The sequence below is a fragment of the Setaria italica genome, chromosome II (genome assembly GCF_000263155.2).
Source record: "Setaria italica strain Yugu1 chromosome II, Setaria_italica_v2.0, whole genome shotgun sequence".
Classification (NCBI taxonomy): domain Eukaryota; kingdom Viridiplantae; phylum Streptophyta; class Magnoliopsida; order Poales; family Poaceae; genus Setaria; species Setaria italica.
In genome coordinates, this window is record NC_028451.1 from 38,822,393 (window position 1) to 38,844,843 (window position 22,451).

Below are 22,451 nucleotides of genomic sequence, written 5' to 3' on the forward strand. Positions count from 1 at the left end.
CAGTACATGAAGACGTTATGAAAACCTATCATAGTAATAGTAGCCTTAGTGCATTAATCAGATGATGCAGACCTCGCTTCATCTAATAAGAGGATGCCAAGCCTCGAATCGTTCAGGGAGACCATGATCCAAGGGAAAACCACATGCTAGTAACGTTGTAAAAGCAGACTTTTATGGTAGGTACTAGATTGCAGCCCGATGACAAGTGATTATAACAGCTCAGGGCAACCAATCAGCCATGACATGCTAAAATCACAACAACATGCTGGACTGAAGTTAAGAAAGAAACAAAGGAAAAATAAATACATCCAACTAAACATCCTAGCCTGGTACCTCATCCACCGGGACCAGGTCACCAGACAAATCAAAAATTGATGAAGAAGAATGAAATCCCTTTGCAACTTGCAAGAACAGCAACCCTTCTACCGTGTTCTCCAATTCATAGCTGTAAAAACATTCAGGGGAGATATCTTATAGGTCTGTTGTCATCTACCACAGCAGATTTTTTTGATTAAGCATGCCTTTTCAATGTAATTACGTTATAAGTGTGACTCAACGTACGCGACATCCCTGTGCAGCTAGCAAAATCGATGACCAGCGATGCGATCTCCTTGGAGGATTAGCAGCAGAGTGTGAACGACGGGCGGTAACCGGTGAGACAAGGAGACGATCTTCAGGGCCTCAGGCTCCGCAGAACCCGGGCCTAATCCAGTTCTCGTGTCGCCCACCACACGCTGCCCCTGCCGCCGCGCCGCTCGCCGCGGATAAAAACAAGCCAAAACCCCCTTGTAACTCGGGCTCGACGGACTAAACAACTCCGCCACCACCAGCCGCATGTCCGGTTGTTAACCCCTGCTGCGTGACTTCGTCACACCTCACAAGGCGATCGCTACAAAAGACCCCCACCACGAGCCGGCGCAGGACCCCGGGAACAACACGATATAATTGGCCAGCAGAAATGGCCTGCCCCCGTCCGCTCGCTCGGCTCGAGTCGATATATCTGCGGCCTCCTCCCCGTCCCCGCCCGTGACGCGCACTGCTGCGCCCGCCCGCCTGCCGAACTGCGCCCGCCCGCCTGCCGAAGCGTATGTGTATCAAAAGGATCGAAACGAGCCGCAGGCCGCAGCAGCAACCGCACCGCAATGATGGGTTGCGGCAGGGCAGGCAGCCCGGCGAGCCGGGGCATGCAGGAGCTCCATGTCCACACGCGGATGCAATGATCCGTGGCCACTGTGCTGCCTGAAACGATGAAACACCCGCGAGCTTTTCCGGCGCCAATCGATGAGGGATCTCAAGGGGGAAGAGCAGTGGGCACCGGCGCCGGCCTCTGTACTTCGGCGCTGTGCGGGGATGGGGATCCGGCGGTTGGGTTGGTGGCCTGGATGGCGTCCAAAAACCATCAAAGATTGAGATTGTTTCTTGTCGGATGGGGGTGGTCGCAGGGGAGGGCGGAATAATAGCATGTGCCTTGGTTCAATTCAACCTGCGCCATCGGCTTGTGCTTGGGGATACTTGTACGACTGCATGCAGATATGTTAGTGAACTGCTTTGCTTCATCAATCATCATGGCATGCACGAATCAGGAAGGGTCACGGCTCTGAGTGTACTCAGGTTAGTATTAAGAAAAGACAGGTGAAGCTCTTACTATCATTTTTTTTTCATGTCACGTGAGTGGTTTCTAAGCCGAAAAGTTCTCCAAGATAAACCGAAGCTACTTCTCTTAAATTGTTTGTTGCAATGTAGCAATGTCAGTCTATACTCAAATTATTTCGATTATTACACCAACTATTGAATCACATTCCCTTGACATCACGATTGGCTTCAGGAAGAGATGAATGATAGGAAAGTAGTTTCTTTTTCTTTTCATAATGATCCCTTGGTTGTGAGTAATCGCTTTAAGGATTTCATTTTATTATGTAATCCTTGTCGAGTAAGAGTTTGGATTGTGTTGTGCCACTACGCGGATTTCTACTTCCATCTGATAAATATAAGTCAATATAATAAGTATGTAAACTACTATAGAAACTGGAGTCACCATGTAATATTTTGTGCTGAGTTGGGAGGAAAGACGAGGGAAAGAGAAGATAAGCAAGTTACATATTCTTAACCGTCTATATTACGGATTTAAAAAATAATAAGAGAGTTGATGGAAATAGGACATATCTTAGGGGTGTTTGGAAAGGGTGCTAAATTTTAGCACATCACTTTTAGCACACTTTTATCACTTGAACTCCCAAACAGAAGTGCTAAAAGGTGAGTGCTAAAGTTTAGCACCCTTGTTTTTCTTTAGCACACCCAAGGGGTGCTAAAAGGTGCTAATGGGTGCTAAAAATAGTCCCCAAGCCCACTTTTTCCCTAGTTGCCCCCTCTCTCTCCTCTCCACTTTTCCCCAAGCCAGTCATAAATGAGGGCAATGTAGTTATTTCTCACCCAAGGTGCTAAACTTTAGCACTGTATCCAAACAACATCAAGTGCTAAACTTTAGCACCCTCAAATGGAGTGCTAAAGTTTAGTATTGTGTATCCAAACGGGACCTTAGAGCAACTCCAAGAGGCTGCTAATCTTACCCCAATACTTGTTTTAGGGAAAAAGAGAGAAAAAATGAACTCCAACAATCCTCCTAAACCTTCCCCAAATTTTTAACGACGCTAAAAAACAGCCTGCCACCGCGTATATTTTAGCGTTGGCGTTCCTCCCCCAATTCTGATTCCCGAACGCCACGCGTCCCTTCCGATGGGCCCAATACGATGACGTGGCATGTGTTTGAAATATTGGGGGTTATTTATTAGCGATCTGCTATGGACTGATATGTTTTGGGGGAAATTTTTTTTGGGAGAACCCCTAATACATAGTTTTGGAGGAAGAATTTTTTAGGATACTCTTGGAGTTGCTCTTAATGTTGCTCTTAATGGTACGGAACTGTTCCGTACTTCCACATACGTAGGCCTTGTTTAGTTGCCAAAATTGGGAGTGCCAAAATTACTATGCTGGCACTGTAGCACACTGTAGCGTTTCGTTTGTATTTGTGAATTATTGTCCAAACATTGACTAATTAGGCTCAAAAGATTCGTCTCGCAAAATACAACAAAACTATGCAATTAGTTTTTAATTTCATCTATATTTAGTACTTCATGCATGTACCGCAAGTTTGATGTGATGGGAAATCTTCTTTTTCATAGTGCCAAAGTTAGGAGTTGAGGGTGAAGTAAACAAGGGCGTAGTCTTTTTCTAGAGCAGCATTCCACCTCGTGTGACCCTAGCAATTTTTAGCTACCATAATAGTCATCACTCCTCCCAACCCCACAAACCCAAAATCTTCAGCCCCACATAAACAAATCACTCAAAGATTCCCCTGCCATCATCACCAGAATTTAGGGCCTCTTCTTCCTCCCCCTCTCCGGCTCTCCCCCACCTTTTCCCCACTAGCCCACACCCCACAACGAACAAAATTCCACTCCTCTCCACCACCACCACCTGACACTAGCCAACACCCCCAAGCTCCTCCTCCCGACCTCCCCCCCCTTTACTCCTGCCTCACGGTCACAGTCTCACGCACCCCACTGCTTTGACTTTGACTACCCTCTCTTCCCCCTCCTCTCACACTAAACCCCGCGCTAAACCTTGGCAAGGGTAGGGGGTAGGGTACGGCAGCCTTCGATGGGGAACTGCGCCGCCTCCCGCCTCGCCGGCGGCGGCGGCGGCGGCGGCGGAGGGGACCCCGTGGCGGTGTGCCGCGACCGGAAGCGCCTTATCAAGGCGGCGGCCGAGCGCCGGTTCGCGCTGGCCGGCGCGCACGCCAACTACGCGGCGGCGCTCCGCTCCGTAGCCGACGCGCTCGACGTCTTCGTCGCGCGCCACACCGCGCCGGCGCCGATCCTCATCACGCTCCCCACCCCCAGCAACTCGCCCCCGGGTTCCCCCAAGCCGTCGCAGGTTCAGGTGCAGGAGCTTCCCTCTCCTGCCACGCCCTCGCCACCGCCGCCGCCGCTGGAGGAGGAGGCGGCTCCGGCATCACCGCCCCCCGCGGAAGATGGGGGCGGCGGCGCGCAGACTCCGGAGATGGGAATACCGTACTATTACCCGCCCTCGGCGACGCCGCCGCCGCCGCCTCCTGCGGCGTCGGTGGTCGGCGGGTGGGACTTCTTTAACCCATTCTACGGGACGGAGGAGGTGGCTGCGGCCATCAGCGACGAGGAGATGCGCGCGGTGAGGGAGCGGGAGGGCATCCCCGAACTGGAGGAGGCGGAGGAGGAGGAGGAGGAGGAGGGATCGAAGGCGGCGGAAGCCAAGGCCCCAAAGACAGAGGCGTCGCTTGGAGTCTCAACGCCCCAAGAAGAGGCTAAAGATGTGTGCGAGATGGAGGGGAACAGCACCGGGCTGGAGGTGGCCGTGGCGCCCCAGGGGCGCGAGCTGCTCGCGGCCCTCAAGGAGGTGGAGGAGCTCTTCGCGCGCGCCGCCGAGGCCGGAAAGGAGGTGTCCGGCATGCTCGAAGCCGCCACGCGCGTCCCCGAGCTCAAAGGTCCGGCCTTTACTGCGCTCCATTGCTTTTCTTCCAGCGATTTCGCTCTCCTCGTTGCAACTTGTTCGATCTGTGCTACAAATGTGGTGCCGGCATGGTCAAATCCCTTTTGCTGTTTCTGGAAATCGTAAGATTTGGGGTGTAAAGCTGCGAGTTTTGAGTGGCTTGGACAAATCTTTTATACAAGAAAGCCCTTTTGTTATTCCGAGTTGTTGGGTGATAGCTTTTTATACTCATCAGGAGTTGAGGATGGTATGGAATGAGATTACTGTTCTTATTTTAGGACTCCCTGTGCCTCTGGAGATTAGGCAGAGCATATGTCTTTAAAAAGTGCCTTTAAATATTCCTGGCGGATGTAATAGCCGCCCACTGCCAATTTGTTATCATCTTTTTTGCTTTGCAGTCATTTCATGGGCCATTTTGCGTAGCTCCTTTGATGCTAGTACTTGCTGTCCTCGATTGCTAAAGTGATCCTTTTGGGATGCAAAAGGCTAAAGCTGCTCTGCTTGATGACGTGCATCATGAATCTGCACTGCTGTGTCAAGTTAGAACAATAGGAGTATATAAAGCTCGGTTTTGTTTGTACCAGCAATCCATTGATTAGCATTAGGTATTGTCAGTTGATAGTATATTTCGTATGCCTTTGAAACATCATATTAACTCTACAATTTATATCCTGCCGCAGAAAATTCATCAAAAATAATTCATGCCATCACATGGCATCGGTCTCCATCATCCGTATCCTCGTCCTACAGGAGTGAGCTGGGAGCAAGCTCAAATAGCTTGTCATGGACAGAGAAGAGTGAAACTAAGAGTGATATATTCGAAGACTATGGTGGGATGAAGTCAGGAAGTCACTCCCAGACTTTAGGGAGACTGTATGCTTGGGAGAAGAAACTTTATGAGGAAGTTAAGGTACGTTTTGCTCTTGAATCTTCACGTGTTTTTGAGAATTGCTTATGTTGGAGTCATTTGATAGTTGATTTGGGAGCATAAGTATTAGGGTGTGTTTGGTTGAGCTATGGCTTTTGAAAAAGTAGCTGTGAGCTGTGGGCTGTGGAAAAGCTGTTGTATGTTGTAGGCAGTGAGAAAACTGAAAGCCGTTTGGTGAAACAGCTGTGACTTTTTGGAAACACTTACGAGCAGACCCCACATGTCATTCACAGTCCACCCCGCTCAACTCTCTCCCTCACTGATGAGCAGACCCCACTCGTCAGCATCTTCTTCCTCTCTCTTCCCTCTCGCATCTCGCAACGGCGTGGTGGGCGGCAACGCGGCAGGCCAGCCCGCGTGGAGGGGCTGCGACGTGGCAGCCGAAGTGGCGGCCAATGCGGTGGGTGGCATTGCCGGCCCCGAGGGGCGCCGCCGCCGAGAGAGGAGGGGACCGGAGAGGAGGCGTTGCCGGTCAGGAGAGGAGGGGATCAAAGAAGGGCGCCGTCGGGAGGAGAGCGAGGGCCGCCGCCTTAGCCTCGCCCGCGATGTAGATCCCTCCTGGAGGAGATCAAGGGGCGTCACTGCCGAGCAACGGAGTGAGGCGGCGCAGAGAAGCACCAGCAGGTGAGGCGGATGGGGGACCTCCTGGCGCCGGCAATGGAGCTCCGGCAGCCCACTAGTTGTGGTGCCGACGAGAGTGGAGAGGATCGGGCCTCCGTGCTGAAGCTTGCGCTAGAGGAGAAGAGGGGCCCGACGACCTGCCGGTGAGGAGCCACGGGGAGGGGCGGCTGGCCAGGAGCCGTCGGGGATTTGGGGCGGTGCTGAACCCTAGCGCCCCGTTTCCTCCACCCTAGCTTTGCCATCAGCACCGCCCCAGCCTGCTCCCACACCCTCGTCGTCGTCGTGGTGGCGCAGGGTGGGGCGGTCGCGGTCATGCTCATCTGTTGTCGTGGGTGGGTAGGAGGCGGGCGCCGACGGAGTTGCGGAGGGGCGCCGACGGAGTTGCGGAGGGGAAGGGTGCCGCCGGCAGAGGTGAGGACGGGCGTTGCCGGTAGAGGTGGGATGGGCGTCGGTGGAGCTGCAAAGGAGCGGTGGAGGAGAGGGAGGAGTCAATGACGAGAGGAAAAAGAAACGAACCGGTACAACATAACCGATGGTAGGTGGGTAAATTTCGTGAAAAGTCCAATTCACAACCAGCCACAGCACCTCCTTTCCTGCTGTGAAAAATGAACTACACAAAAGCAGCTTTTTTGGAAGCACCTGAGAGGAACCTAGTCCCTTTGGTTGGCTTTTAGCTTTTTTGGGAAGCCAAAGCAGCTTAAAAGCTCAACCAAAGGGACCCTTAGAATAGTGCTATTTTCTGATTGATGAACAAAAGAAAAGGAGTGTATATCTTTAGAGGTGGGTTGCCACACCTCTTGTGACATGTCCAACTACGGATAGTTTGAGCAAGGGGCACCATCTTGTATGCAAATTAGTTGTGTGATGTGTCCTTATTTATAATTGTATTTCTTGCCTTACTGCTGAGTAGCATCCTACATGGTGTTACAAGCTTATCCGATGCCAGGTATTGATATTTTGTACATCTGTGTTGATATGATCTGAATTCAATCCTTTGCAGGCTATAGATCAAATCCGACAAACCTATGAGAAGAAATGTGTTCAGCTGAGGAACCAAGATGCCAAAGGTTCAGAGCTGCGCAGTGCTGAAAAAACTAGGACAACAGTTAGAGACTTGTATACAAGAATTTGGGTTTCACTACGAGCAGCAGAATCTATATCTGATAGGATACAAAAGTTAAGGGATGAGGAACTGCAGCCACAACTTGTTGAGCTGTTGCAGGGGTAAGCTGACCTTCCGTTCATGTATAGGATTGGTTCTGTAGGTTTTATTTCAATCGGTACTGATGCATTGGCTGCTCCTTTGCAGCTTTACAAAATCTTGGAAATTAATGGTAGACTCACATGAAACCCAGAGACAGATAATGTTTGAGGTGAATTCATTCACATGTCCAGCATACGGCAAATTCTGTAATGATGCGCAGCGTCATGCAACTCTGAAGTTGGAGGTTCAACTGAGGAATTGGAGATCCTGCTTTGTAAGCTATGTCAATGCTCAGAAAGCATATATTGAAGCTCTTGATGGCTGGTTATCGAAGTTTATTCTGACTGATACCATCCGGTACTCCCGAGGGATCTCATCAATTGCTCCTGATAGAGCTGGTGCCCCAATTTTAGTTGTGATTTGCCATGACTGGTACACCACGCTGTCCAAGATTCCAAACAAGCGGGTCTCCTTCACCATGCGAAATTTTCTCAGAAGTGTGAGAGTGCTATGGCTGAAGCAAGGAGAAGAGCAACAGCAGAAAAGAAAGGTGGACAGCCTGTCAAAAGAGCTGGACAAGAAGCTAACCGCCTACAAAAGAGCAGAGAACAGGATTATTGGCACCAAGATTCTGGAGCATAAACCCGAGGTAGACGCGAAGCAGCGCATGGAGCAGCTGTCGGAGAAGAAAGAGATGCTCAACGTCCTGAGGAAGAGGATCGAGATGGAGAAAGCGAAGCATCAAGCTTGCATGCGGGACACGCACGACGTCACGCTCAACGGGTTCAAGATTGGCCTCGCCAGTATCTTCGAATCGCTGACGGAATTCTCGAAGGACTCGGTCAAGCTTTACGAAGACCTTCTAGCTCAAGCCGATGCCAAAGGTTCGGAGAAGATTACTGCCGAGAAACGGCCCTGCGTTGAAGGTCCATATTCGCACATAGCAGTGGATGCGACATGAACGACAGCGAGCACCATTTTTAGGACCCTAGCTAGTTGCATGGCCCCAGTTTTTGGGGCCCTAGAATCCGTGTCTGATTTTAGCTTGTAGAGTACCGTGTTGGTGTTGGTTGGTTGTGGGAGGTAGGGTCATTCTTGTGGGCAACTTCTGCTTGTAATTATCCTTTTAGCTTTGATATCAGTGGGGATTCGATCTATTGCTGGTGTTCTTTCCTTGTGCCGTTTGCTCTGTCAGGAATCTGGCCATGGCAATGTCCCGATGTGCATGAGAATAGGGAGCACTGGACCGGTAGTCAGGTACTCCAGCATAAGTTAACCAATGAAAAAGAATTCAAGGTTACAATTACATACAAGACGCCGCCAGTCTGATCATCTGACGAGCTACAGAGTATTCACGCTGCTGTGTTTCACAAAAATGGTGGTGATTGTGTGAAGTTCAGTGCTGTTCATGAACGGGTGTCAGCTCCTATGGACGCATCTCACGAGCTACACAAGGTTCAGTACAGTTACAGAGACTCGGAGAGTATCGGCTGCCTAGACTGCGCGCCGGCACAAGGGGCAGGAGGCGTGCCGGAGCAGCCAGCCGTCGATGCACGGCAGGTGGAACGTGTGGCGGCACACCGGCAGGCTCCTCGCGCTCTCGCCGGCCTCAAACTCCTGCACGCGGAGGAGATATATCGTCAAGAGTAGCGGATACCTGGAGGCAAACGGAGTATTCTAGTAGTATTAGCAAGCAAAGCAGTAGCGCATACCTGGAGGCAAACGGAGCACACGGTGAGCTCGCCGCCGGCGTCGACGTTGCCGCTCACGGCGAACCTCACCACCGGGAGCGCGTCGATGGCGGCCCTCGGCATGCCGCTGCTGCCACCCGTCTCGAAGATGTCGGCGCCGTCACCATGTCCGACCGGTGCCTCCACTGCACTCATCTGCAAGCCGACCGATACGCGAGTGAGACTGGGGCTCCAAGTGGTGAGGTCACGTGACGCGCGCTGACGCGCACCTGGCTCTCGACGGCGCTGAGCACGGCGGGGTCCACCTTCTCGCGCACGAGGCGGCCGGTCAGCAGGCTCCAGATCACGTCCAGCTGAGAACAAAAAGGACCAAAAACGTGCGTCAGTACGGCACGGCACGCGAAGCAGGCGCCGCCTGCCCGGCGAATTTTCGCCTTTGAACGGACACCGATCGATGCACCGTGGCGACGAGGCCAAGCAAGCAAGAGAGCGGGCACCGACCACGTAGACGGCGCTCCAGATGGCCGGCTCGTCGGAGCGCCACATGGCGAGGTAGGAGTCGACGACCTCCATGGACACGAGCGCGCCCGTGAGGCCGCCGACGCCCGTGCCGCGCACCACGCCCGTCTCCGTCGCCAGCCCGATCAGCCCGCCCGTGATCGCGCCGAGGACCGTGCCCACTGCCAGCACCGACGAAACGATCAGAGCAGAGCACGCACGGTTGCAGCGTTGCAGCTGCGCGCCATGCCACGGAGAAAGCTGGCTGACTGACCTGTCGCGAAGACGCAGGTGACGAGGCCGCGGGCGAGGCTCTTGGCGACCCGGGCGGCCAATGAGCCGAGGCCGCGGCCTCCCGCCGGCGAGCGGCGACGTGCCGCGGAGTCGGTAGCAGCAGGACGGAGCCGGGAGTGGGTGACGGTGAGCGTCGTCGTATCCATACCCGCGCCGCGTGCGTGCTCTTCGGGAGGCTGAGCCAGGAGCTCGTGGGGAAGTGGAATTGGTGTGGTGAGAATCCGGATGACGCGGAGGCGGTGGCGTGCAATCCCTCGGCGACGACTATAACGGAGGAGGCGGCGCAGGAGGTCGTGAGGTTAGGTTGGAAAATCTCCCGGCTTTTGTCCGTTGACGCGGACGTGTGCGTGCGGGTGTTCGACTGCGGCCGGGTGGGTAGGCGCGCTCCACCGGGGCGAGCCGTGCACCGGCACCAGCAATTCGGGCGACCGGCACGCGGCAACGACGGAATGGGATCTCCAGCCTCCACGTCCTTGGATGCCCAATCCGGAGACGCTACGCGCCGTACGGGAATTGCCTCCGGTGCGGCGAGAAAAAAGAGGGAGATCAGGTATCGCCATTGGCGAGGACCATGCGTGCCATAACCGTTAGCACTTAGCATTTCTCCCTTCACTTTCTCCCCGTCTTCTCCGCAGTAGCAGCCCATGAGACGACGACAGGGCATGTCGAACGGCCGAAACGGTCGATGGAGAAGAGCCGGCAGGCAGGTGGTTGGGTCGCGAAACGGAGCGATGGTTGCTTGTCTCAAACTCTCAGGTTGCCTTTCATTCGGCGACTAAGGTTCAGCTTTCACTGCACCTGAAAGGGAATCAGCAAGTCCTCTGTAGTCTGTACCAGCATGGGGTTAATTGGTTGGTTATTCTGCTGATGCCGGCCGCGGAAACTTGTGTGCCGCGATGTTCAATCTCTGTGGGCTACAGGTGAACCGTAACGGAACGAAATCGTCGTCTAGAAGACGCCGGTACGTGGCCGGAGAAATGGACCGTCTTGTCCATGTGATCGGCCGGCCAACGACGCGCACAGAGCCACAGAGGATAGAGGTTGGTCCGAGGCTCCGGGTTTGGAGTTTGGGAGTGCAGGAGGAATACTCGGCGCTAAACATCTCTACCGGCGGTGGGCTAATTTTTTCGTACTTCAGGAGTTCAAGCGGACGGTGACAGTGACACCTCCGTACAGGAACATGTCAGGTACCAGTTGCTAGCAACAGCAGGGTAGCGGGGGGGGGGGGGGGGTAGAAATTGGAGAATGGAACCGAGGAAAGGCAGCAAGCAAAGGATCGAAGAGGAACAGAAGAATTCGAGGCAGAGGAATGATTAACTTGAGCCTTATTACATACAAGTTCATCGATAGCCTTGTTACATGGGCCAGGCCCCTTCTGTGCACGTCGGCCCAGTCCAGCTTCATTAGAGTGTGGCTTTGATTAACAGCCTGACCCCACCTGGTGGCCTATCCACAAGACCACAATCCATTCACACATACCTGACATTTTCTCGGGACGGAAGGCATGCAGGAAGCTCGTCGGCAAGTGATATCGGTGAGGTGAGAATTCGGAGGACGCGGAACCAATATTTTTCCTTTTCAAGGTTACATACAACTATACAAGATGCCAATCTGATCATCTGACGAGCTACAGAAGGTTCACGCTGCTGTGTTTCACAAAAATGGTGTCAGGTTCAGTCCAGCCAATTGAAGAAGTATTATGACGCCGTCGAGCAAGCAGTTTAGAGTTTGGACTGTTGAAAGCCTTTAATCTGGTCATTCAGATACAATACTTCCAGAACAAGATCACAATCAAACTGGACATACTTATCAGTTATCACTGGAAATCGTAACAGCTCAATGCAAAGAGCAACAGAAGTGATCAAAATAGCAAATCGTCGCAATAAACATTCTAAGAACTTGTGCAGAAACAAATACTAGTTTCCATGACGAGTTACCGGACCAATGATGCCCGTACTGCGGCCGTACCAATACCACTACTTTCAGCATGTTTCATAGGAGACCTGCAAAACTATGATTTATTTACCTTTTTTCCGCCCGGGATACCTAGTTCGAGTAGGATACGATACGAAAGCCGCCGCAGCTCACTGACGTCGACTCGGATCTGCTCCCCCCTCTCAACCTCTACATATACCGGAGAGATCTATATATGCAATCCAAGCAGACAAAATTCAGAAGAAGACCAATTAACATGTCGACCGACCGCCGCCTGTACCCGTCCACCCTCCATCCGCCCGACCTCTCCGCCGACGACGATGCTGGTGCCGAGGAAAACCTCCCCTGGTTTCTCCTCGAGCTGAAAGCCTACGTCGCCAAGCGCGACAACGCCACCACCGCCTTCTCCAGGACATGGGACGGCAAGCGGATCCAAGTTACCCTGTGCCCTCGCCGCCCACCGCGTGTCTCCTACGTGTGCGTCCACAGCCCTGATGCCCGCCGAGATCCATGTCGAGCCCAGGATCCTCGCCGCGGAGGACGACCTCGCCGTCCTTGCCATCACAGTCGGTCCCCAGAAGGACGTAGACAAGAATCTCGACTGCTACGTCTACCAGGTAGACGACGACGGGTCGGGGCGGCCGTCGCTGACGCACATTCCGCGGCCGCCAAGGCCCTATTTCTTCGGTGCCAACGACACTGGCGTCCTACGCTACCGCACCGACGACGAGCACACAGCAGGTCGTAGGGAATACATTGTCGCCGCACTCTATCGTGCACCCTGGGGCCTGCCGGCAGGGCAATTCGACCTCTGTCTCAGTGACTCAAAGCGGGGATATTGGAAGGTCCACAACGTGTAGCTGAGCAAGCGGCGGCGGCATGGTGGCAGGAACTTTTACCATAAAAACTGCAAGGTGGTGGCGATAGGAGGAGATGCCGGCACCATGGCCTTCGTGGACCTCTGGTGGGGCATCATCTTCTGCGATGTCCTCCGAGTGGAAGGCCCCCTGCTCCGTTATGTTGCGGTGCCAGAGCCTATGCAGAATAACAAGACGCTCGACGACGACGCACGCCTGTACCGGGACATCGCCGTCGTCGGAGATCGCCTCAAGTACGTCGAGCTGCAGCTTCACTGGAAGGCCTGTGCGCACTTCAGCAAGAGCTATTTCTCGGATGGTTGGATGGCTTCAGTAGGCCGGCCACTAGTTCCTCCTCGGATGACGACGACCGTTGGCGCCAGGACACAGAGATCATGGACTCCACGGATGTGAAGGTCCACGGCAAGCTCGTCCCCAAGGTGTGGAGAGATCAAGGCATGGCGTTGTCACCCTTTAGGGACCTCGACGCATGCCAACCCGTGCTCGGCCTGCAAGAAGATGCTGATATCGTCTACTTCACAACCAAACTTAACCGCTGGGATGCCGATGCGTGGGTGGTTGCTGTGGACATGAGGAAGAGGGAGCTACTTGGAGTGGATGCCTTTGCCGCACAAAGATATGTGGGCATCAACTTCTACGTGCACGCTAGGATATCCAAGCATCTGATGAATCCTGAAACGGCCAGGGATGTGATGCTATCACGATTCGCTAACAACAAGCAGGTTTCAATGCGAAGACCATGCAGCTCATACTATTTATATTCTCTTACTTTTTTTGAAAATATTTTTTTATTTATTCATATGTCCGATGTTCAGTACTATCACGAACTGATAAAAACTTTACAAAATCCGGGAGGAGATCAAGCCAAACACATGACTGATCCGGGTCCCAACTCAAACTAGAACAAGCTAATTCATGTGCACACAGATTACAAGACCGTGGGGTAAAAGAAACTTCAACAAGCACAAAATCTAGTTAAATAAGTGACGTGCCTCCATAAGCAACATACCAGCTGGTGATTGATCAAAAACCCTGGACTTCAAAGCGGTGACTAGATTCAAAGAATCGCTCTCTAGCTGAATTCATGTCATACCTTGAGCTGAGATGGCTGTTAAAGCCGCAAGGCAAGCTTGAGCCTCTGCAAAAAAAAATCATGAACTGATTCTATCTCCCTGCTCCTGCCATTACTGCATTCCCATCAGCATCTCTAACAATGAAACCCCATCAACCTGATTTCTGTTCCATGAGGAAAGTTCCATCAATGTTACCTTTGAGAACTTCATCCGACATTTTTATGATGCTTCTTCATTTCATTGTTTTCTTTAGCACAGTACAAACCTCCCATGTCATATTTCTTGCTTGGTGCACTGCTTCTTTCACTGTTCTTCTCTGTTCACTGGCATTAACTTTGTTTCTTGCATCCTACCATGAACACATTAGGATCATGGTCTCATATTTGCTTTCCTCCTCCATAGATAGGATACAGTTTGTTACCTCCTTGGTATCTTTTAGGTCTACTAATTTCAACCTCACACCTTCAAGGATGAATATTAAAAGAAGAGATGAAAGGATGAATATTGAAATTGATATTCTCTTATTGACTTGCAACTCTTCTGCATGTTAGAAAAAAGTACCTAAGATTTCATTTGTGAAGGCCTGCACCAAATGCTGACAGCAGGCTTCAAAGCGCCACATGACCACTCGATGAAAGGTCTAGATAGCTCCTCCAACATATCTAGAGGTCATCACAATAAATGGCATACAAATCATTTCAGTGTGCTGTAATTGTTCAGTAATCAGACCCGAATAATGGTAAACCCTCACGCCCCAAATTGTTCCCGAAAAGATCTGTAGCTCCTTCTGGCAGTCTTTTGCTGCGTTGTTGACTTGTCATGCCACACGATCGCAAGATACGGCACCAGCGAGTTACACGTAAGATCATCTAGTAGAATCGCACGAGCATACGACATAACAGGCTAACGGCAGTATTCATAGGAAGATCCAAGTTATGCGAGCCTTTTTTTTTAATAAAGTATTGCGAGCCTAATCTGCACAAACTGAATACGCCATCTAAACTTCCATATATAAACGCGATGGAGGTGCATTAAGTCCGCTCCTCCTCTTCGTTTCCCTCTTGTCGCACTCATCAAAGCATGATTCAGAGCTTTGTGACCCAGATTATGTAGGCTTCTGCTGCTACCAGTGGACAGATAAAATAATTGGAAAAACACCAAACGCCCGCCCATAGCATATATGGACGGCCAACCCTTTTTTGGCAACTGGAATCGTTAATTTCCTGTTCTGGCCAAAAGATTCGATGGGAGAGGCTGTCGTCGCCATCGCCGCCGCTGCCTCATGTTGGACGCGAAGCCGGAGCCGTGGAGGGCAGAGGCAGCCGGGCTTAGGCTTGGGGCACCGGAGGGAGGTTGCCGTGGCGAATCCGCTCGAACACCCTCGTTATTTCTAACGAGTTAATTAAAATGTTAGCTCTAGCAAAAGACTAGAACGAGCCGTGCCGGACCAGGTACCACGAGTATTTTGTCTAGCTAGCCCTGCGCGCAGCACCATTTCATTTTCAGGTCGCAGGCATGCAGCGATTCAGTGACAGTCAACGTCTTCTTGGTAAAGACTCGTCACCCTGAGCATGTCAGAGGCAGCAGAGGACAAGCGACTCACTGAGAGCCTGCCAAGGTGCTGCTGGATTCGCATCGCCGTGGAGGGACGCGCCGAGAAACATCCAGCGCGCGGCCCGGCCGCTGCCGCGCCGGACGCCCGAACGGCCAAAACCGGTGGTCAAAACTGTGTCACCCGCGCCGCCCGACACGGGCCGCTCACGGTCGCTTCCAAAACCTGACAGGCTAATGGTTCACGCGCGCGTCCTGTCCTGCGTCACATGCCACAAGCCGCTAGCGGGTAACCGCGCGCGGCCGCGGTTTTGCGAAGGCTGGCACTTGGCAGGACAGGGTCATTGCATTGCATTGCACCAAGCCATTTTCTCACGGAAGCACAAACTTCGCTTGCACAACACGGTCTCGATCGATCTTACAGCCGCGGCGCCGTTGCCAACCAAAATGGCACGCTGCGCCGCCATCAATCGCGGCATACCGCGCACGCATGTACACTGACCCGACGTCGCGCCGCCGCGGGCTAGCTATTTGGCGGCGGCGGCGGCAGCGTCGAGCTTCCGCCAACGGGCGGCGCGCACGGCGGCGGCGGCCTCGGCCTCGGAGCGCCGCGCGGCGAGGTCGGCGGCGCACCGGGCGTAGAGGTCGGGCGCCACCTCCTCCAGCAGGGCCTTGACGCTGGCCGTCACCTGCTGCACGCACTTGCTCCAGTGCCGCTCCAGGTTGCCCTCCACGCTCGCCACGAACGCCGGCAGGATCTTCTCCATCACGCCCGGCGACGACGTCGCCAGGTCCAGGAACCGCACGTTGTTCCACACGTACAGCGCCCTCTCGGCCACCTGATTGATAATCAGCGGGATTTATTTGTCAGCAGAATTCGCCTGATGCAGTCGTGCAGATGACGTAGCAGCAGAATATTTTTCATCAAGGACCGTGTTATTATCACGACGACAAAAGGACGAGAAAAAGAGAACTTTCCAAGACTGGATTACACGACACGAAACGTGCTACGATGGATAGAGTGAGATCATCAACAACCACTTTATAAAAGCGGCTTTACTGAATTCGTATCGGTTACTTTGGTATATTCATCAGACGCAGGACAGAGCACTTCTCCTATTCCCAAAATTCACCAAGATTTTCAGCGCATTTTCACAAAAGATGCACGACGATGGGAAAACAATTGACATCACAATTAGAGGTTTTAGAACAGAAAATAATTCCTTGGACCTGGGACATGAAGTGAAATGAAATGTAGAAAAGTGCCTTTTTAAAAAAAAAATTGAGTTACCAGAACGGCGTACGTGAAGTCGACAAACTAAAGTGAGGCCACTTTATAAAGTTACTTTATCGATCAACCACTGTTCAGTGAAAGGACACCTTTCCTCCCACATGTACCCAACTATGGTTATGGGGCAGAGGTGGATCACTGAATCTGAATCTCCTCCATAATGTAGGAAAGTGGACTGTCTAACGGTATGTTCAGTGACCACATTTCTACTTAGAACTGAATGAGAAGAAAGATTAAGCGGTTGCAGAAAACTACTAGAACTCCGTGCAGGTGTTTGTATTCCACGCATTGCCACCCAATTATGAAAACGGAAATAGTTCGCGCCAAAAAAAGTTGAAGCATAATAGGGTGTAAAATAACGTAAACAAGTCGGGGTAAAATAACGTAAACAAGCAGGCGACTCGAACCTGAGAGCTGCAGCTACTGACACAGCGGGCGATCCGCGAGCAGACGGGCACGGCCAGCTTCTGGAACTGCTCTGGCTCGAGCACCTGGAGAATATCCTCGAGCTCCTCGATGAGCAGCACCTCCTTCTGGCAGTTGGTGACGGGCCAGTGGCGCAGGATCCCCGTGACGACGGCGCCGGCGAGCCCGGGCTCCTTGTGCACGAACTGGAGCACGCAGTAGGCGAGCTGGCGGTGGTACGTGTGCGCCCACCGCGTCCGGTGCAGCGGCATCAGCACGCGCGTCAGGAACTCCCGGTGCTCCTCCTTGAGCGGCACGGCGAAGCCGTTGATGATGCTGCCGCAGATCTCCAGCAGCTCGGCGGCGCCGCAGGGGCGCTCGCCCGGGGGAGCCTCGTAGGCGAGCCGCAGGAGCGCGGTGGCCATGGAGCGCCGCATGAAGGCGCGCTCGCAGGTGAGCTTGGAGTAGAGCTGGTGGTACGCGGTCTTGAGCCGGTCCCGCTCCCGGGGGTCCTCGGAGGCGAACAGCGCGAGGAGGGACGAGAGGAAGGCGCGGTCCACGTGGTGGCGCAGCGCCCTGGCGTCCGCGGCGGCGACCACGGAGAGGAGGATGTCGTAGACCACCTGGAGGTGCGGCCACGCCGGGGCCAGCACCGCCGCCGGCGCGTCCTCGTCGAGGCCGTCGGGCGGCAGCGGCGGGTACGCTGACGGCGGCATTGAACGGAAGATGTTGGCGGCGACCATCCTCAGCAGCGCCGCCATCACGCGGTGGTCCAGCGGAAGCCCCTTGTTGCTCCCGGCCGTCCCGACCGACCGCACGGCACCGAGCACTTCCACCAGGCGCTCCCGCTTCGCGTCCCGCTCGGCCTCGCACTCGCCCGCGCCGGCGAACGTGAACGAGCGGTGGCACGAGGCGATCTTGTCAATCAGGCTGTCGGCCTCGGGCTCCGGCGACGGCGGTGGGAGCTTGGCCGTGCCGGGCAGCAGGCCGTCCGGCTTCTCGAGCTCGAAGAGGAACCTCAGCGTGGTCGACCTCCTCTTGCCCGACGGTGGCCTCGGCGCCACCACCTCCGCCGCGGCAGCACCCATAGCTAGCCTCGCTTGTGTCGCCCGCCCCACACAGCCTCGGGCCTTGGCGGAGAGGTCACGGGAGAACAGACAGCCCGCTCGCTCGCTCGTATAGTCAAGTCAAGTGGGCGAGGCCGCGAGGGCGCGGGCGCTCGGGGTGGTGAAGCTTAAGAGGAGGGCGGGGCACGGAAGACGCCAAACGGGGGCGATGCCTTCGCTGCAGCGGCCGCGCTTGGAAACGCCGCGCGTTGGAGGGGACGCCTTGCAGCGCTGAGGCTGATGGCTTTGGTTCCGACGGCCGCGCAAGAGAGGCCGGGCAGGGAGGGTCGCATGTGCCGATGTGCCTGGCGCGGCTCGGCCGGCAGCTCCGGTCAGGAGGGGTCTTATAGGCGGGAGACGAGAACAATGCCCCGTGGCTGGAGCCTAGCGCCTGGACGCGTCCGGATTTAGGGTCGTCGGGGCGCTGGAAAGCCGCGCAGGCAGGGTCGAGATTTCGCAGGCCCAGTCGGCCGGCGTGTGAGGGCCAGCGATTACAGATTCACAAAGGCTCAGAATTCGGAAAAGCAATCCGTTGCACTGGATTTGGTTGGACCGTACTGCATGCCGCTGCGCGAGCTGTGTGGTGGTCCTTCACTCCATCTCCTGGCTAAAACAAACGGAACGAGCTACCAAATTTTGAACTCTACTGCTACCCAATATTGAACGCAATGGGTCAATGAACTAACCCAAATTTGAAGATTAGTTGGAGGAGGAAGAGAAGCAACCGGTCGATGAGGAAGGGAAGCACGAGCTTAAGGTATTGCTGATGCGCTGGTTGCAATCAAACAAAGGTGGCGAGTAAACAAACGGCGAGAGGGCCGGCATGGTGGCCAACATAAAAGATGATTGCGGCAACCGACTCCAGGATTATAATTACAATCTAACGAGGGCACCGGACCGAACCAATCAGGCAATGGGATCTGAGAAGAAGCTGGACTGGGCGAGAGAAAAAGGAGAGGTTCACATGAAGCCGATACAAGATTCCGTCAGACTCTCGTTTCGAGCAAACACCTCCGGGTGTCCGGTTGCGGCTCATGCCTCACAGTCGCCCCCGGAAGCTTACAAGCCGAAGATGCCCTCCCGCCATGTGCCGCTCGAAAGCTTGGGCAGGAATGGATAGCTGCACCGAATCGCACGGTGTACCGGTGCATTGCACCGGCCGGCCGGGCAGGGGCAGAGTGCGCCGACCATTTGGTGCTGTAGGCAACGGCCAACAGAAAAAGGCACATTAGATTGCAAACCGAACATGGTAGATGAAGCGAAGCATGGCGGTTCTGAAAAAGGCGAGGTTGCGACATAGACGACTCGTCTTAAGCCCGCAACAAGTGCCGGCGCGGCGCCTACTGGTTTTGTCCTTCGTGCAGATCACATGATTATTCGTGTTGCACTACACAGCTTAAACAAATAAACACAACCTCTTGACAAAAGCGATGCTGGAACAATGGAGTATGCAAAGAGAGGATATAAAGCCCGGTTATTCCTATGTCGGAGCAATGAATGCACACCAAGTAAGTATTGAGCCATCATAAAAACTGGGCGGATGAGAAGTTCAAAATCGATCCTTTGGACACTGAAGTAGTAGAATGTTAAAACAAAATTCAAGTACGATGCAGATGTGGGAGGTCTATGGACTATGGTAACTTTATCTGAAGTGATGAAGGGAACAACAAGCAGAAATGTACTGTACTACATGATAAGCTCATGACTGACGGTGCCATGACAACGATTGATTCACACATCGGCATGTACCCCAGATGCAGATGCCTACTGAGAAAAAGAACACAATACAAGTTGCACACTTGCATGTTAAACCTAGTTAAATTTGCAAGCTAGACAAGCAAATGAAGAATTCATCAGTTGACAAAGTGATTATGCAGGCAAACACACACTGCTGATAGTTCAGTAAAATACACGAGTCCAGAAACATGCCAACTTTTCAAGCTGAGGACTGGTCGTATAAGGAATGCAGTCGCTGCAAGAATTTAATTTGTGCGGTTACTCAGTCATATGACATATATGTGACGTTTCCATGCTATTAAATCAGGCATTCATTTTGAAGCAGTTCAAATCATGTGAAGCAAGGACTACTGGTCCTGCATGGTACATCTCAGCACCTCCATTTAAATGAATGCCAACCATGCGTCCTCAAAATGTTAACTACTATAAGAGTGCAACATCCTAACCTAAAATGTCACTTAAAGCTCAAACAATATGGGCAGTACACTTCTACCTAAATAGTGCAGTACAGTACAGCTTTGCCAAACCAAATTCCAGAAAAAAAAAAGGAGTAGAGCCAAACAGGCAGGAACAGCAAATCATTTCTGGAGTTTTTGGTATCAGAACTGCAAACCTAATGTAGTCCCTGGAAAAGAAAGGAGATATGATGTAGTTCTCAGATCAACCTTCTCTTGTCCAAACTCTGTACCACTGATGGGTAATCACAAAGGCGAACATCCTACCATGCTACTTATATTTCCAAAAGGTCTTTAGTTGTTGGAAGCAAATGGCAATAGGCCATCCTTTGCTTGTAAGTTTCCTAGCCTAAACCCAAGGTTCAGATTCGCTAGTTTTGGCTAGGAATGGTTACCTCTCATATCAACCAACTTAGCTGAACAACAAAGCACAACAAAGCTAGTGCCCAAAAAAGTGCGTTTACTCACTATAATTTTTTTACTCTGATGCCTCTCACCCAATCAATTTTACTCAGGAAGCTTTATCAGGGTACAACACATTAGAAACGTTACCTTTTTATATTGAACACACTTAAATAACAATCTAACACAAAAACAAAAATCAGCAAGCCGACAGTGTGGTCCACAGTGCATCACTTGCCGGGCGGCTAATGAAACCCTGGTCAGCCATCAATTCAACAAGCTCTTCATGCTTCTTGAGCTGTCCAGCCTTCCTCAAAAGGGTCAATACCGTATCACGCACCTTCTTTGAGGGTTTAAAGGACTTCTCCTCGATCATTTCCTTTAGTGTTGCGTGTGCACGTTTCCAGTTCCCTCTCCCACAAAATGCCTCAATCAGAATTGCATATGTGTGCATGTTTGGCTCGATTCCTTCCACATCCATGTTCTTTTTCATCCTTAGAACCATATCCATTGACTTCTCCTGATTGAACAATCTTAGAAGGCAATTATATGTCACGACATTTGGCTTGCATTGTAGGTCCCTCATCTTTTCATACAACTTCCGCGCAGCATCAATGTTGCCGAGCACAAGCACCAGCTTGAACATGGGATTGAACGTGTGGCAGTCAGGAACACACCCTTTTGCTGTCATTTTTGCAAGAACCTTCAGTGCTGCATCAAGGTTGCCCTGCCCCTTCCCACAATGTGTCTCTATCAAGAAATTGTATGTGATAATATCAGGCTCACACCCAAACTGCCGCATCTGGTTATGCACCTGCAGCACCTGCTCAGAACGGCCAGCCTTGAGATGCGCCCGCATGATGGCATTGAACGTTGCTGTGTTTGGCGGGCACCCAGAATCGATCATCTGGCACAGGAGCTCCTGTGCACGGGGAACCTGCCCTGCACGATACATTGCATCAATCACAGCAGTGTAGGTATATACATTCGGCATGATCCCTGATTGCTGCATCTCTGCAAACACTCGTTCCGCCTCATCGAGCCGCCCGGCGCGGCACCACGCGTGCACCACTGCCGTGTAGAGCACAACATCCGGTGGGAAGACAGACTTGCAACTGTCGAACAGTGACTGTGCCTCACTGCCAAGGCGTTCTTGGAGAGAGCGGCGAGGAGGGACGCCAGTGTGGCAGAATCAGGAGCCCCAGCTCCGTACTCGTCCATGCGGCGGAACAGGTCGGCTGCCTCCGACGGCATCTCTGCCCGGACATACCGGCGGATCAAGGCGCGGATGAGCTGCGATGAGATGGGGACGGCTCGCTGGCGCATTTCGTCGAGCAGGTGGCGCGCGAGAGGGAAATGGTGGTGCTTGGCGAGCAGGTCGATCATGGTGGCGTAGAGATCGGGGAGGGAATGTTCGGGTTGGGAGGGGACGACGTGGTGGAAGAAGGCGACGGCCTCGGGGAGCGGGACGCCACGGCGGAGCGCAAGGAGGCGGCGTAGGAGGTGGAGCGGGAGGTCAGGGGAAGGCGGGGAAGGGAGCAGACCGGAGACGGCCTCGGAGAGGGGCGGGAGGGTGTCGAACGGCGGGGATACCGGGAGCTCGGATGCCGGGTTGGCGCGGCGGTGGTCGAGGAGCGCCGCGTGCAGGGCGTCCAGGAGCTTGGTCTCAGCGCGGGTCAGGGGCGGGGGTGCGGGGTCCGTTGGGGTCGGCGGGGTCGGTGAGCCGTCGCAGAGGCGGCGGATGAGGAGGATGCGTCCGGCCTTGGAGAGGTGGTGCTTGGGCTTGAGGAGGAGAGCCATGGCGTCAGTGGGGGGCGGGAGCTGGGAGGTGGTGCCGCGGCGGGGCAGGGAGGAGGTG

General features: G+C 53.3%; 4 protein-coding genes across 4 annotated transcripts; 1 reads left to right on the top strand and 3 right to left on the bottom strand.

Annotated features, from left to right (window-relative positions):
- The first annotated feature begins 3,415 nt into the window (after positions 1–3,415).
- LOC101757374 (nitrate regulatory gene2 protein) lies at positions 3,416–8,434 on the top strand. The gene is made up of 4 exons (XM_022824687.1): positions 3,416–4,519; positions 5,205–5,434; positions 7,074–7,297; positions 7,383–8,434. Exons 1-4 carry the CDS (start codon positions 3,658–3,660, stop codon positions 8,236–8,238), a joined length of 2,172 nt encoding a protein of 723 aa, XP_022680422.1. The 5' UTR covers positions 3,416–3,657; the 3' UTR covers positions 8,239–8,434.
- A 101-nt stretch (positions 8,435–8,535) lies between these two features.
- LOC101757774 (NEP1-interacting protein-like 1) lies at positions 8,536–10,017 on the bottom strand. Its single transcript, XM_004957460.4, has 5 exons — positions 9,741–10,017; positions 9,470–9,648; positions 9,238–9,321; positions 8,990–9,163; positions 8,536–8,894 (listed from the first exon to the last, which is right to left on the bottom strand). The coding sequence occupies exons 1-5, from the start codon at positions 9,904–9,906 to the stop codon at positions 8,772–8,774; spliced, it is 726 nt and encodes a 241-aa protein (XP_004957517.1). The 5' UTR covers positions 9,907–10,017; the 3' UTR covers positions 8,536–8,771.
- Positions 10,018–15,564: 5,547 nt separating this feature from the next.
- Positions 15,565–18,383, bottom strand: LOC101778612 (serine/threonine protein phosphatase 2A 57 kDa regulatory subunit B' alpha isoform). The gene is made up of 2 exons (XM_022824023.1): positions 16,896–18,383; positions 15,565–16,036 (listed from the first exon to the last, which is right to left on the bottom strand). The coding sequence occupies exons 1-2, from the start codon at positions 17,979–17,981 to the stop codon at positions 15,725–15,727; spliced, it is 1,398 nt and encodes a 465-aa protein (XP_022679758.1). The 5' UTR covers positions 17,982–18,383; the 3' UTR covers positions 15,565–15,724.
- Positions 18,384–20,631: 2,248 nt separating this feature from the next.
- LOC101758188 (pentatricopeptide repeat-containing protein At1g20300, mitochondrial) lies at positions 20,632–22,442 on the bottom strand. Its single transcript, XM_012843849.2, is given in 2 exon segments — positions 20,632–21,745; positions 21,748–22,442. Coding segments are annotated over 2 exon segments (1,599 nt in total). The 5' UTR covers positions 22,394–22,442; the 3' UTR covers positions 20,632–20,792.
- Positions 22,443–22,451: the final 9 nt, after the last annotated feature.